This window comes from Cygnus olor, chromosome 2 (genome assembly GCF_009769625.2).
Source record: "Cygnus olor isolate bCygOlo1 chromosome 2, bCygOlo1.pri.v2, whole genome shotgun sequence".
Classification (NCBI taxonomy): domain Eukaryota; kingdom Metazoa; phylum Chordata; class Aves; order Anseriformes; family Anatidae; genus Cygnus; species Cygnus olor.
Window position 1 is genome coordinate 149493962 of NC_049170.1, and position 14141 is coordinate 149508102.

Consider the following 14141-nt stretch of genomic DNA (forward strand, 5'->3'; position numbering starts at 1 on the left):
TAGCCCTTATGCTCTACCAGGACAGCAACACTTTAAGGTGAAGTTTAACAATAGAAGAAAAGGGTTTACCTTAAAATAACTGAAATCAAATATGATATCTCCATACTTCTGTTGATCAGCCTTGTCCTTCAGCCTGAAAACACCGGGAATAAATTCTGAGAGTCTTAAGAGTTCTGCAATGATGGCATTTCCACAGGAGACAATCCGAAGAATTGCCTGACCACAGAGATTATTTTCAGCAAGAAAATCAACCATTGTGGAGCTGGACGTGAACACGTAGCACAGGTCCTGTAGTCTGTTTCTGAACGTTAGATTTCAGGTTATTTGAAGAAGAATTTGAAGAAAACCAGCTGCTCCATTAACAGCACCTATAAAAACAAAACCACACACATTCAGAGTGCTTCATGTTTGTATTTTTGATAGCTTAATCCATGCAGATTTTTAAGCATACCCCTAAATCTTTCAGTTGAAAGATAAATGCTCTATTTAAAGCAGTTGGTGAAGTGAAAAAAAAGTGCACTGAACTCAACTTTAGCATATACACCGTGTTTGATTCAGTCACCTGTGCAACCAGGCGAGACAAGCACAGTCTCTTGGACCAGAAAATTTGAAGAGAAATGTTAAAGAATGAAATGATGACAAATACTGAAGCAATTGAGGCCATGCAGGAGATGGTGGCAAGGAAAACAAAACAGATTAGGTGCCTATAATAGGTTCAAACACAGCCGAAATAATTGTAACGGGCTTTAGCAAAACAAAGAAAACTTTTGCAGCCAAAGGGCTAACTTTTGTGCTGCAGCTATTTATTTACTGACGTTTTTTCCTTCAAGATACGCAGCACAGCACCACTAAAAATAAGCTTTTATATTTTAGGAGCCTTTGCGTGAGGCTTCGAACTGACTTTAGTTTTTTAACTAAGACCTTTCCAAGCCCCTTGGAACAAACTGAAGGCGGGGGCACCCCTTCAGCCCCCTGACCCGACCCAGGAGCCTGACCGTCCGGTCGTGTGGAGCCCAGCGGGGTGTAACAGGATGTAATCCCGATGGAACAGGACTTGGCTTTAAATTCCGTCTCCCCCACTCCTCCTCGGGCCGTGGGGTGCCTTTTTGGCCCGAATACCCCGTCCAAGATCGCAGGAGCCGCCCGAAACGCGCCCCCGGTGCAGCGCAGCCCTCTCAGCCCCGGGCGCCTCCCTGTCCTTTCGCCTCAGCCCCGGACGCTTCCTCCGGCCGCCCCGCCAGGCCCTCCCTTGCCCCTCACCGCCTGGACGAGCCCTGGGGAGACCTCCTCGGAGCTAGCCCCATGCCTCAGGGCTGCCAACAGCGGGGCGAGCTCCGGCTTCTCCCCCAAAAACCTCTTCCCCGCCACGGCGGTGGCAGCACGGCGGGAGGCGGTGGCGGCTGTGCCCAGCCCTCCCATCACATGATGGCGCCGTCATGTGGAGAGGCGCCGGCTGATGAGGCTGTTCCGCCGCCTTCCCGGCCCGCCTCGCCCGTTCGTAGCAGAGAGGGAAGGGTCGGTGGACCTCCGGGACCCCTCCGGCACCCCTCCGGGCTGCGGCGGCTGGCTCTAGGTGAGCAGCGGGCGCTGCTGAGGGAGTCCGCCTCGTCCGCCCCATGCCCCCTGAGGAGATGGAGGGGGACCGCTGCCATCCGGGTGGGACTGGTGTAGGGCGGCCTCAGCGTGGGGTCGGGGGGTGAGATGAGGGTACGAGGGCACGGGGAACGGAGCTTGATGCTTGGGGGGCTCCTCTCCACACCGCTGTGGGAGGAGAGTAGCGGCCCTATGGGGCAGCCGGTCACCCAGATGCCCAGGAGGTGGGCGTCCAAGAGGTGGGCGCCTTTGGATCTCTGCCTCGTGGTTTGGGAGTGTGGGGAAGCTAGGTTGCTTGCTCAAATCTCAAAGGTATGTGGTAGAATATGCAGTATAATTTAAGATTTGTGCTCTGCAGCCCTGTTTGGACCGTTTGGTCACTTACTGTTGAAAGAAACTTGCCTCACTGCTTGCACTTGGTCACTTTTTCAACTCTCGGTTTTGCTTGGGTCTTCCTGAAGTGAGGTGTGTTGGGGTGGGAGTGGCAAATGGATGCACCTGCCTAAGACTCTTCTGGCAAGAAAGGCTCAAAAGCTGTACAGGCTTATAAAAACTGTACAGGTTTACAGCTGTAAAACCAATTCCAGTGAGGATGTGGCTGTTTCTCTGTTGGCAGCATGGACAGCTGCAAGCTGATGTTGAAGAGTTCACTTAGACAATTTGAGAGGGAAATCTTTGGGATCAAAAACAATTTCTAAGAAAAATAAGCTTTTATATATATATTATATCTATATATATGTATATATTTTGTCTGAGAGTACTTAAATTATCTTCCAAAGCACAAATTGAGATGAAACTACCAATACAGAGGTATGATCTAATATTGTAAACAATAACTTAAGTTTCAGTTTGGCTTGGTCAGTGCTTCCACAAATATTAAGAGAACGAAGAAGCTAGTTTAATTTTTCACTGTTGTTTTTTACAGAATCCTGTCTTTCAGTGTATATCTGTGAAATTCTCAAAAGAACAGTGGGCTTGCTTGATGAGTGAGATTTACCAAGTTCAAGAAGTCAGCTAGGTTCTTGCTGTTAACTTTGATGCTCTAAATAGGCCCAGAAAGATAAAGCTGATAACATGATTTTGTGTGACTATTTAACGGTGTATAAGATTTGGATCACAGAGGTTCTATACAAATAGTCTTGGTAAGATAGCAAACAGCTGCTTAAAAAAACAAAGTTAAAAATAATATAACAACTTAAAGCATTTGTTATTAAATATATCTTGAAGAGCATCTTTAATTTTTTATTTATTTTTTAAACTTTCAGAGAGTTCTGTAAGGAACTTTTTGCATGTCTTCTGCTGTCAGTCTGACAGCCTCTAAAGGTAACAATTGCTGTCTTTTGACAGGGAGAGCATGAGCTGAGCTAACCGGAACAATTGTTGAAGACTGCTGCCTCTTCTCTGGCAAGATGCTCCTTTAGAAGGGAAAGAGAGGAAGTCAGTTAATAAGGAATTCAGAAATTCAAGTTGTGGCAAACACAAAAAATCACTATGTTGTTAAAAACTGTTGTAAACCCATGACCTGAAAGCAGCGTCATAAAAGGTGGTCTTGAGTAGCCAAGCACATTTTTGAAGCAGGAAAAAAAAGAAAAAGATATGAAAGAAAACATTAGGAGAGAAGAGACTGTGATGGCAGGTATTCAACTCTTACAATTTGCATGATGTTCATGAGGAACATGGCGATGTTATTCATGTTAGGATGAGCGTAAGATGTAGTTCTGGAATCCAAGGGTAAGTAGTAGAGGGAGAGAGGGAGATACAGCCTTAGATATGCAAACCTTGGGCAAAGCTTTATCCTTTAGTATTTTGCATATTTCTGTTGGATTATGGCCTGTCAAAGGCTTTTGTTGGTATACCAACTCATCCCCTTGTAATTTTGAGTACTATTTAGATAAAATTTGTACTATAAATCAATTTTGGTTGTGGATTCTGTTCTCTCCCTCCTTCCCAGTGTGATCTGAGTGTAGTCCTTGAAAATCTTAGTTACTGTTTACATAGACTGATACAGTATTTCTGTCTGTCCAAGACTTACTTTTATAAACAAGTGTGTTTTTAAAGCTGAGCGGAATTGTATAAACCTCTGCACACCGGATCCTTGTTTCTTACAATACCTACATGTTGTCCAAGCAAGTTATGGTAAAGCTTAAAAAAGGAAGGGCAGAAGCTGAAATTTTTGAGGGGAGATCACCAACTGATATGAACAGTGTGGATAGGGATGGCGAAAGCAAACTGACTTGAGGGTTATGTTAATGACAGAGGAGAAGCAGTTAATCCCAGGAAAGTTGTAGGTTGTGGGTCTGTATTGGGGAAGATGGTAGTAAAGAGGCAAACATGATTCTCGTGTGATGCTGTTGTGTGCCAGTGGAACATTGCTGCTAACAACACAGTTTGTGACAACTTTGGGGGAAACAGGCACCATCTGTAAGGTGGGCTTTTATTTAAAAATGATGTTAGATGATTTACTGCTGAATATATGCTTACAGCCCTGTATTTATTTATATTTTTCCCCACTGGGTAAGCTGTTGAAACAGGCTTGTAGATGGTGGGGCTGAATTTGATGTGAGAAGTTGTATTTCTTACTAGCCTGATTGCTAATGTGTCTAGAAAACACAGGGAAATCTTGGCGTGTGGGCTTTCTTCAGAGCTGAGATAGAGCAGTAATTTTCAAGCTAACATTATCACTGAGTTTAGATTTCATTGTGGTTTAGCAATAGAAATGAGCAGATGAAAAGGGCAAGTTGCTTTTTGGGGTGTAGTTTTGCTTAATATTTGCTTAATGTTGAATGGGAAGGGAATTGAAAACCTCTGGTGAATTGCAGTTCCACTGACACTTCATAGAATCCTAGAATGGCTTGGGTTGGAAGGGACCTTAAAGATCATCTGGTTCCAACTCCTGCCATGGGCAAGGATGCCACCCACTAGACCAGGTTGCCCAGGGCCTCATCTAACCTGATCTTGAACACCTCCAGGTATGGGGCATCCACAGCTTTTCTGGGCAGCCTGTTTCAGTGCTTCACTTGTGAGCTAAGATGTCCTCCCTGCTCTGTAGTGTTTCAGCGGTCCTGTGAACACTGCTATTTGCACTTTCGTTTTATCTCCCAAATTCTTTGGGTGTAAACTGCATTCAGAATGTTCTGTCTGTTATTTCTAGAGTAACGATTTCAAGATGCCAGGGGCTGCAAGAATTTTGTTCAACTCCGTGGATTCCTCTCTCTCATCTCTGAAAAACTGCCTATCTTACATAAATACTGGAATGGATATCACTACTCACGTTGCCCTTGACCTCGTGGAAAGTTTCAGTAAGTAATTCCTCTACGTATCTTCTTCTATTGCATCCTGAATCTCACAGGTGAATCCTAGGCCTACATATTTTGACTTTGTTACAGTCAATATCTATCTTTGTTGTAGGAACTGTAGCTCTGCTGGCTATACAGGGTGTTTTCATCCCACTCACTTCATTCTCTTCAATGATAAATTCAATGAAAATGTAAATACCAAGCAAACATTGTCCCAGCTTTTGTAACAACCCAGACTAGCAGTGTTCCAGTGTTTATTATCCTATCGCTTTGTAAAAACTTCAGTATTGCTGAAGACGATGGAGAAGACCTTTTAAGGTGAATAAAATGTCTTTTCTTTCTAATACTGCTTCTTTGTGTGTGTTTCATTTAATGTTTAGGGCAAGATATTTTAAATAATGCTAAAGATTTTGAGTACAAAGCTTGAGACACCTGTTAGGGGATGCAATTTTCTAAAATGCTGTTTCTCTGCTGAAAAACAGACCCTTTAAGGGTGCTTCAGTTTGGACATGTACAAACTGGGATACCATAAATCTCTAATCATTTCTAACAGTCTTGTCATTGCTATTTCACAGTAACAGGTGCAGTGCAAAGCTACTTTTCAAAGACAAATACTATGCCTCCCATTTCTGTAACTCCTTAGATCTGTGATAATATTTTCACTAGGAACAAAAAATCACACCTTTAAAGCTTTAATTATGAGCAGAGAGTGAAAGTCCTCTAAAAGAAAAGATTTGTCATTCATTATAAATCTTGCGTTCAGCTAAGCCGAGGTTTATGTACAATCAAGATGAATGCTTCTCCGTTTGTCTAGTGTGATAGTTCTCTCTCCTCTGACCTTTTTATCCGTGTTGCTGTCAGAGACAATTGACGTGCTGTTTCTGGATGGTAGGGGAAATGGAAAGCTTGTCTGAACAGTCAGCTGGGGATTCCCTTTGTGGTAAGACGGGTATAGCCAGTTCTGCTTCCTCGCTGCCCTTGCAGCCACCATCCCTCCTACTTTTCCATAAGTGGAGACACACTGAATGTAGTGAATTCTCGTAATCCCAGAATGATCTGCAGAAGTTAGTTATTGGTGACAGAAGAAGTTTTGAGTAATATCACCTTTCAGTGGAAGCCAAATCAAGCCCCTGTTGCATTCGTGTTTGGAGGCATGATAGGCAACTTAAGCTTCACTGTGCAGGTTTGCAGCTGAGGGTTTGTGCATGATACTCCTAGGAAATTTCATGATCTTTCTCAATCACCTACTTCTGGCATATTAGTCTTTAATTACAACCTTAAAGTTATTTGTCCACTTCATTCAGTAACCAAAAGGACCTTATGTAATATATTGTCCAGAGAGGGGTTTACTCTTGATGAGCTTCTTATGGCCGTTGTTACAATTAAGTTGTATCATGTGACTGGAAACAGCTCCCAGGCCATAACATTCATTTTATTTTAGCAGGGGTAACATCCTGTAGAATTGTAATTCCAGGATTTTGAAGCATGACCTTTTAACATAGTCCGTCCCCTTGTGCTACAGAAAAGCTGTTACAGACTTACTTTTGTAGTTTAAAAATTATGTAGTTTAAATCCCTATGATCTATGTGCTATGGTGTTAACTCTTCACTTAGGGTAATTCTCTCCTTCACTCCTACTCTTTTCTTTGCTGATTTATGCACATGTGAAACAAGCAAATGAGTGAAGCTCCCTCACTTTTCTTTTACAAGGTTTGTTTTTCACTCCCTTAGCTGTATATATAAAGGTCATTCATCTCTTGAACTTGAGCTTCAATTTCTTATGTTCCATATACAATGCCATCAGGAAGATACAAAGTTTCTGTGGTGTGACATACTTTTGGTAAATAACTGCTGTGGTTTTTTGTTTGTTTAGTGTTTTTGAGTTGGCATCATCTGGTCTGCAGTACTTGGCTGTTAAGCTCGTATAACCTACTGATATATGACAGGTTGTGTTAATATAAAATTGTCACCCACCTATTCTACTTAGCCTGCATGTTCTGAGGCAAATTAGTCATTTAATTTTGAGACATCTTTAGGTAATGTGCTTCTGCATTCTTGTTGTTGTCCATTTGCAGTTTGTTTTAATTTCCTTTACAAAATCTAGCTTCATCCAGCTTCTGACAGGTTTCATTGCTAGGCTTTGCAGTGGCAAAAGAATTCTATTGTGATTATGTGGTTAGTATTTTATTTTACAAGCCCTGTTGCTGTGAAGATGCTTGCATGTTACACAACTCTGCTTTTTGGGAATAGTACTGGGGTAAAATTCTCTTAGGAAGTACATGAGAGAGGTTGGATTTACATCTGAAGATAAATAACCAAAAAGGCATACAAAGTTAGTGCAGTAAGTGACGTCTGTTTCTTTTCTGAATTGTTACTCTCCAAGAGCCCAGTCTTGAAAACCTTTACTGGTAGGCATATTTATTAAATAATACACATTAGTGTTTGCCGGACTGGCTACTGTTAAATGCAGTATCATGGAGGGATCTCCCATAAATGCACCTGATAGGAAGTTAGATTTATTTTTTTATTTTTTTAAAGATCTCACTGGATCACTTTTCCCTCTTTTTTTTCTTTAGATTGTGATAGGGGTTTTGCTCATGTGTTATATTTGAGATGTTTTATAGGCAGCAAACGCTATGGTTTTGTGTTTTTTTTTGTTTTTTTTTTTTTCTCCCTAAGATTTAAGGGTGATTCATGAAAGAACCCGTGTGTGATTTTTCTAACTTCAGTGCTCTAATATAGGAATAATATAAAGAAGAAATAGAAATTAACATATGAATTTTCTTTGACATATTTAAAGTGCTTTTATGGTATTTCAATCTTGAGGGTGCTTCCCTGTTAAGTAGAAGTCTGCATACTAGGGCTAGAAAAGGCTCTTCGTTTTCTGACATACTTAGTGGAAAAGGATGTAGGGAACAGTTCTGAAGAACATAAAACAGTTTGGCGTCTCAGCACGTTTGTATGCATGTAAGTTGTAAAGCTCGCTAGGGGGCAGGAGAAGATAGGAAGTAAACAGTACTTCCCTTGAAGCTCCAAAAGTATTGAAAAGAAACTGGCTGCCTTACCTCTCTGCTGATCTGGCCGTGATCCATGAGCCGCCTAAAGCCCTCTCCAGTTAAACCGTCCAGAGAACAAAGAACTCTTCTTCCAGTGGTTATGGGAGCCATAAAAACCGCTCGGGATGACTGAATCTAAGCTCCTTAACAGGTGGTGGTAGTGTTACGTGGAATAAAGAGGGAGCAAGCCTGCTTTTTAGATTGTGAAACCCTGAGGGCTGTTGATGGGAAGAGGTGCCACTTGTGTGCCACAGTTGGCTCAGGATATTCCCCGCTTTATAGTAGCCTTGTAACCTTCCGTAACCTTTCTTTAGCAGGTCTCAGCTGCTTTGCAAACACTGGCTAAGCCTCTCTGCTCTCTGGGAGGTAAATAATGGTTGCAGGGATTACTTCCTCCAGCAGGTTTGAAATGAAAATCTTCTGAGGGAATAAGGGCTGCTATATAGAAACGTTGTCACTCCATAATAATCTGAAAGAGAAGAATAAGTTTTCCTCCATCTGATTGAAACAGCAGAGAAAACTTAACTAGAGAAGATAGAAGGGGGTTTTTGAGTTGGATGTTGGGGACATCAGATTAAAATTGCTTACTCATGAATAAATATCACAGTAGATCTTTCACGGCTTTGTGTTGATGTGTGCTTTGAAAGTTTCAGAACAAAATCCAGCACTGGGTTTTAAGCAGTAATTTCCCACGTAGAATTCCTCCTACTGAAGTAAGACTTTCCTTTCTCTCAGCACCATATTTCCCTTTAGGAAGCTGCCGTCTACCCACTGACTCATTTCAATCCTGTTTAAAGGGATTTTGATCTGTTTCTGGGTGAAGGTGGCATGGCTGCAAGCTAGTACGCATACTGATGCTACCATGTATTACTGTGCTGCTGTACTTCAAATTATTCAGTTTTAAAAGCTGTAATAAAGCTGCAATAAATATTAATCTGAGGAATGTAGAAAATTGAGGGAATCTTTTTCACTGTTTCAAAAGATTTTGAAGATTTAAAGATTTATAGCCTTTCATCAGATGCTACCCCACTTGGCAATGCAGGACAAAATGTAGCAGTTAATCTACTTCTTCACAACCTGGAATGGGTTCGTTTTACTACTTTCTGCAAAATAATAATACTAATAAAAATAATGCTTACCCATTTCACAGGAATATTGGAAAGATTTAATGTCCAAGATTTCCAAGCAGGTTCACAGTTATCTCTACTTATGCATATAGTTGTCCTGACATCTGCTTACAGTCCACAATAGTAAGTTTAAAATGATTTCTGTCCATTTAATCCTTATTTAATGTTGTGAGGTGTTTTGGGAATCCTAGCGAGCGGTAACGAGCAAGTATGGATATTTTTACTATGGAATTGTCAATAGTAACAGACCTCACATGGAGTCAAAAGAAAAGTATTCTGCAGTAGAATTAAAGCAGTCTGAAATATCTCTGAGGCTTCTAATGATATAAAGACCCAGAATCTGTTCCCGGCTTTTTACTACCTCCTCTTTCTTTTGTGCCTCCTAGCATCTTGTTCGCTGTTGCTGTACTCTGGAGACAAACCTTCAGTGAGCTCCGACCACAGTGGTCCCCAAGTCTTTTTCCTCTAAGGATCCTACTATTCACCCTGTGCTGTAGGGATGAGAGAGTTGTACTGACGTAAGCTTTATTAGCAAAACTTCACTTATCCGAGTCTTAGTTTCACCAACGTTTCTGTTACATAGTCCCCTAGTGTATTTAGGTCCATTTTGTTCTAGTCCTCTATAGGCTTATGAAAAGAAAACGCTAGTATTAAATATTCAGGTCAGGCATTACTCGTTTATGAACATACATGATCTCTACCAAAGTAAGGCAATAGTGTTGTTCAGGATTTCTGTTAACCTCTGTTGATTCAGGTAAAGGATAATTTTAATGTATCTGAACCTGAAAACCTCTTGTTTCTCAAAAAACTTTGTTGATATCCATGAAGTTATATTGATGAATAAAACTTGCCTGTTCATAGAGAATTTGCAGACTTTTGACATTGAGCATACTTGTGGCGCTGTGTTGTGAGCATGTGCTGGCAAATTGACAGAGCTGAAGTAGGATTTCTGAGGAACTGAGGATCTGAGCTGGAGATGAAAACTAGTTTCACCAAACTGAATGCGAAAGGGAAAACTAATTTTAAAGTTTATTTTATTTAATGATTTTAAATGAAAGATTTATGTCCATCCCAGTCATTCCGCCGATTATCTTTAGGTACTGACATTGTCTAAAGGTCATACGTTTTTTGTTTGTTTTTGTTTTCCGAAATAGCATTGTGGTACACAGACACTTTAAAATGTCACCATAGAAAAGGCCATGTAAGCAGCAAAATGGGGTGTGCAGAGTTGGTTTCAGTGTGTCCTCTCTGCATTCAAAATGCTCTTGGGCGTTCTGTGGCCTAGTCCAGTGAAACACTGAAGAAAAGGATAAATTTCAGTTCCTGAGTGATCACCAACTTTCAGAGTGGTCTGCATATTGTAAAGGTTACGTGCATTCTCATATCCTTTGCTGGACTGGAGTCCTAATAGATACGGGAATTTGAAGGTGACGCTGTTAGAAATGAGTTACAAGTGCAAGTAAAATCGTTGAGTTTTACTATAATTTCTGTCTTTCTAAATTCAGCCTCAGTCTGTTGTTTGAGCTTTAGCGGTGTGACTGAAGAAAGAATTCACTGTCAGTACTTGTTTGGCAATTTCTCTCAGCTGTGATGTTCCTAGTATTGATCTTTTAAGTCCCCTGTTAACACCTCTGCACGCTGAGGAGCAGCTATTTGCACTGCTTACCTAACTCAGCGTCTTCCTATAGAGTTAGAAGGCACTGCTGGATACCCGCGTGAAATACTCGAAGTATTGATAGGTCTTTCTTTCTGTTTTTTTTTCTTTTTTTTGCATTGCTATAACCTGCCATATGTATGGACTGATGTGCTGCTGATGTTATGGATATGCCGTAACAAAGACAGACATCACTTCCCAGCTCTGCTTGGCAGAATGGGCTATGAATTCTGCCAGCTTGCTGAGGATGGCGGTTTTATCTGGCTCCTCAAAAGCAGAACTTTCTCAAGAATATGGGGCTGTGAAGGACACAGAGTTGTAGATATTGGAGGAAAGAAGACTAATTCATGGCCATCTCCTGGCCTCCAGCCCAGCACTTTGCTCTTTAAAGGGGTAATTGCTTTTAAAAGTCTCTGGTCTGGAGCCAAAGCCACGTGGGACTGGGAAGAATGGCCAAAGCAAATTGGGAAATAATTGGAGGGACTGGAGAGCATGCTAGCTATAGACAAGATGCTAAGAAATTCTTAAAAGAAACTGTCTAAAAAACGTTATAAAGCATTAGCACATGGCGTTTTGCTTGATGATATGAACAGGTTTTCACGTAGACAAGGTGCTTCCCTGATGTCTGGGACTTTCTCCCAGCTGCATGTTACGTTCCCACTAAAATGCAGAGGCCCTGGAGTGCAGAACAGGTGGGTGGGAAGCAGGCAGCCACCTGAGGTCTAATCTTACTTAGGGGAAAAAAAAATGAGTCTTTTTTTTTTCCTTCTCAAAAACTTGCCCTAAAATCTCACGGTCAGCTGCTACCTTTGGCTGCTCGCCGTCAGTATAATGTAGCAGGAATCTTCCTGTTGCAGCTCACCCACGTGAGAGCTCCTCGCCCACACCCCGTCCGCTTTCTTTCTCCACACTCTGAAGGATTTCTCTGCTCACCACTCCGGACAGGGCAGGCCCGTGGGTCTTCCGGAGCTTTAGTGATACAATTTTGTGGCATGTGCCCCAGATTAAGAGCCCTTTACGGCTCTGGCTCTTCCTGCTTGTCTGCTCTTGTTTCCTATTGCATAACCTGCTCCCTCTGCCAGAGCAGCTTCCCTCAGCACTGGCTGCTCATCCCACTTGTCTGGTTCCCCTTGCCCTAGAGCTGTCTCTACACTTTTGAGTGCTGCACTGCACCTCACACGAGTGACGTCCTCCCTTTACTAACTGCTTTCTATTCACCAAATTGCTTGGGATCCACTTGGGTCTTGATGCCTGTTGAATACTAGCCAAGAAGTAGTCGGTGGTGTCGGATCTTTGAAACGTGGGTTTAGCTCTGTGAGACTACCCACAGCACTCGGGTTTCTCTCATTGCTGTCTGACAGTGGTGTTACACAGGAATCACTCTAAACATTGCTGACCCTTGTTGGCATAGGGAATATAGACGTGTAGGTCAGCCTGGTATTAAGAAATTACTGGCAGCCTTTTAATAGACAGTCAATTCACGAGGTTCTACGGAACATCTACTATTTTTACGTGCAGTGGCTTGCTGAAGACATAGTGGCAACCCATAACAAAGAAAAAGATTTGATAGAAATTCATTCATCATTGAGAGCAGGAATCCTTTCTGTGGAAGTTTCTCTGTCACTGACCTAAAGCTCTCCTGCTTGGAATGGTGCAAACACCAGTGTGAGGATGGAATCCATCCTCATGTTTGACTGCGTAATGGTTTGGTTCATTTGTTTCCATTGTCCTTTTTTTTTCTGGTTTATTTTTCATTGAAAATGCATGAAAATGATTCCTTCAGTGCCATAACACGAATCTTAACAATGGAGAAGTTCTTGTGTGTGAAGTGACCGCGATGTCGTTGTTTTGGGATCCAGAAACGATCCTGCTGATACCTGTGCTCACAAAATTGTCATTCTCTGTTAGTTTCCATGATGTTAGAGATCACTGCACTTCATAAAAGTAATCAAAGCTTAAGGTACTTGTCCTGAGAACAGGCTACAGTCTATCAGCTAGAATGACACTTTGCAATCTACTTGATAAAGAGGTAGGATGAAGATCTGCTGCATGAGGAAATGAGCAGGACTAAACTTTGACTTGTTATCCTGGCTGTCCTTGGCCGGAGAAGATAATCTGTGATAAGATTTTTTTCTTCTACATCCTACCTTCCTCTGCGTTTGAATTGTGGTTTTGTCAGGCCGCTGCCTATCTACAGGATTAGTGGCCTTGTAATGGACAAAACTGGGGGCTGTGCTGTAGGGACCGTGCATGAGGAACCAGATCTTGTTTTCCCCCCTATGTGCCCATAGATCTGCGAAGATGCTCCTGGGAAGGAAATAACAAACAATTTTACATACCGTGTAGGAATAGTATTAGAATTGAGCAATGCATTACTTCTTTATGGACACGAGGGAACAATTTTACCTGGATTTGAAATCCCCAGGAGTGTGCCTCAGTCTCTCAGAATTTACTTTTCTTTAAGTTGGAGTAAATTCCAAGGAAGGGTTGTGGGATTATTTTTTTTCTTGGTGAAGAATGCAAGTGTAGACTGTCAAAGTCTGTCCTGGAGATTAATGGCTTTTCACGGACACTTGGTATATAAAAAAGTTTCCTAGCTATGAGAGAAGGTATGGTAGAAAATGAAACGAGACCAGCGATCCGTTAAGTTCGGTAACCCTTCACCATGAGTCTCCACCAGGTGCTTTGTTGGAAGCTGCAAGAATTCCCCCACTGTACAAAGCTGTTCACGGGGGAAGTTTCATTCCGATCCCAGGCATTTATCTTCCAGAAGCTGTTTGTTAACTGCTCTGCTTTGTTGCTGCACCGATGTCAGCGGTACTAATTGGTGCTAAGCACAAAATCGGTGTGGGCACCAGAATTACTTCTTTTCTCTTGGGAAGGCGCTTTTCCTGTTGTTTCAAGTAAACTTGTATTTCCAGAGTATTTGAGATAAAATGCTTCGGATTCTCTTTCTCAAGAATACAGCGTTGTTTTTCTTTCCTTCAAATCCTTCTCTGAAGCTTCATTCTTTTAGGAAAAATGTTCTTTTTTATAGTAACTTATGCTTGTGTCCTGTATTACATTGTGCTTCTTGGATTGTTTTTCGGATATATAACCTTTCAATTAACAGTAAGGAAGATATGTATGTTTTCTTAAAGTAGGTAGGCGAATGGTATCACCCATTAAAGCAATTCTTCAAGTAATTTCATTGTTTTGAAGCAGAAAGGATGCTTGGGTTTTTGTGAAATGCTTTTCCAAAGACAAAAAATTCTATTTTGCACATTATACTCTTCAATCAGTACCAGAATTTTGAGAAGAGAGGGTTGGATTCTTTTTTTCTGACTTACACTTGTAATCATTGAGGCACAGTGGAAGAATTTCTTACAGCATTTATAGCCAGCACTGGTGAGCCCATTGCTGGAATACGGCTTGGT

General features: G+C 41.7%; 2 protein-coding genes across 5 annotated transcripts in view; one reads left to right on the forward strand and one right to left on the reverse strand.

Annotated features, from left to right (window-relative positions):
- Positions 1–1382, reverse strand: part of WASHC5 (WASH complex subunit 5) — a 28673-nt gene extending 27291 nt beyond the window's left edge. Inside the window, exons 1-2 of the mRNA XM_040547114.1 lie at positions 1261–1382; positions 70–368 (exon numbers count right to left, since the gene is read on the reverse strand). Coding sequence (XP_040403048.1) covers positions 70–255 — 186 coding nt within the window. The 5' untranslated portion in view covers positions 256–368; positions 1261–1382. The remainder of the gene's footprint in view (positions 1–69; positions 369–1260) is intronic.
- NSMCE2 (NSE2 (MMS21) homolog, SMC5-SMC6 complex SUMO ligase) overlaps positions 1303–14141 on the forward strand; it is a 130048-nt gene continuing 117209 nt past the window's right edge. For 2 of the 4 annotated variants that reach the window (XM_040547116.1, XM_040547115.1), the window contains exon 1: positions 1303–1573. In XM_040547116.1, coding sequence (XP_040403050.1) covers positions 1303–1573 — 271 coding nt within the window. Of the gene's footprint in view, positions 1574–4744; positions 4893–14141 lie in introns of all 4 variants that reach the window. The other 2 variants (XM_040547118.1, XM_040547117.1) reach the window with 2 other exon arrangements.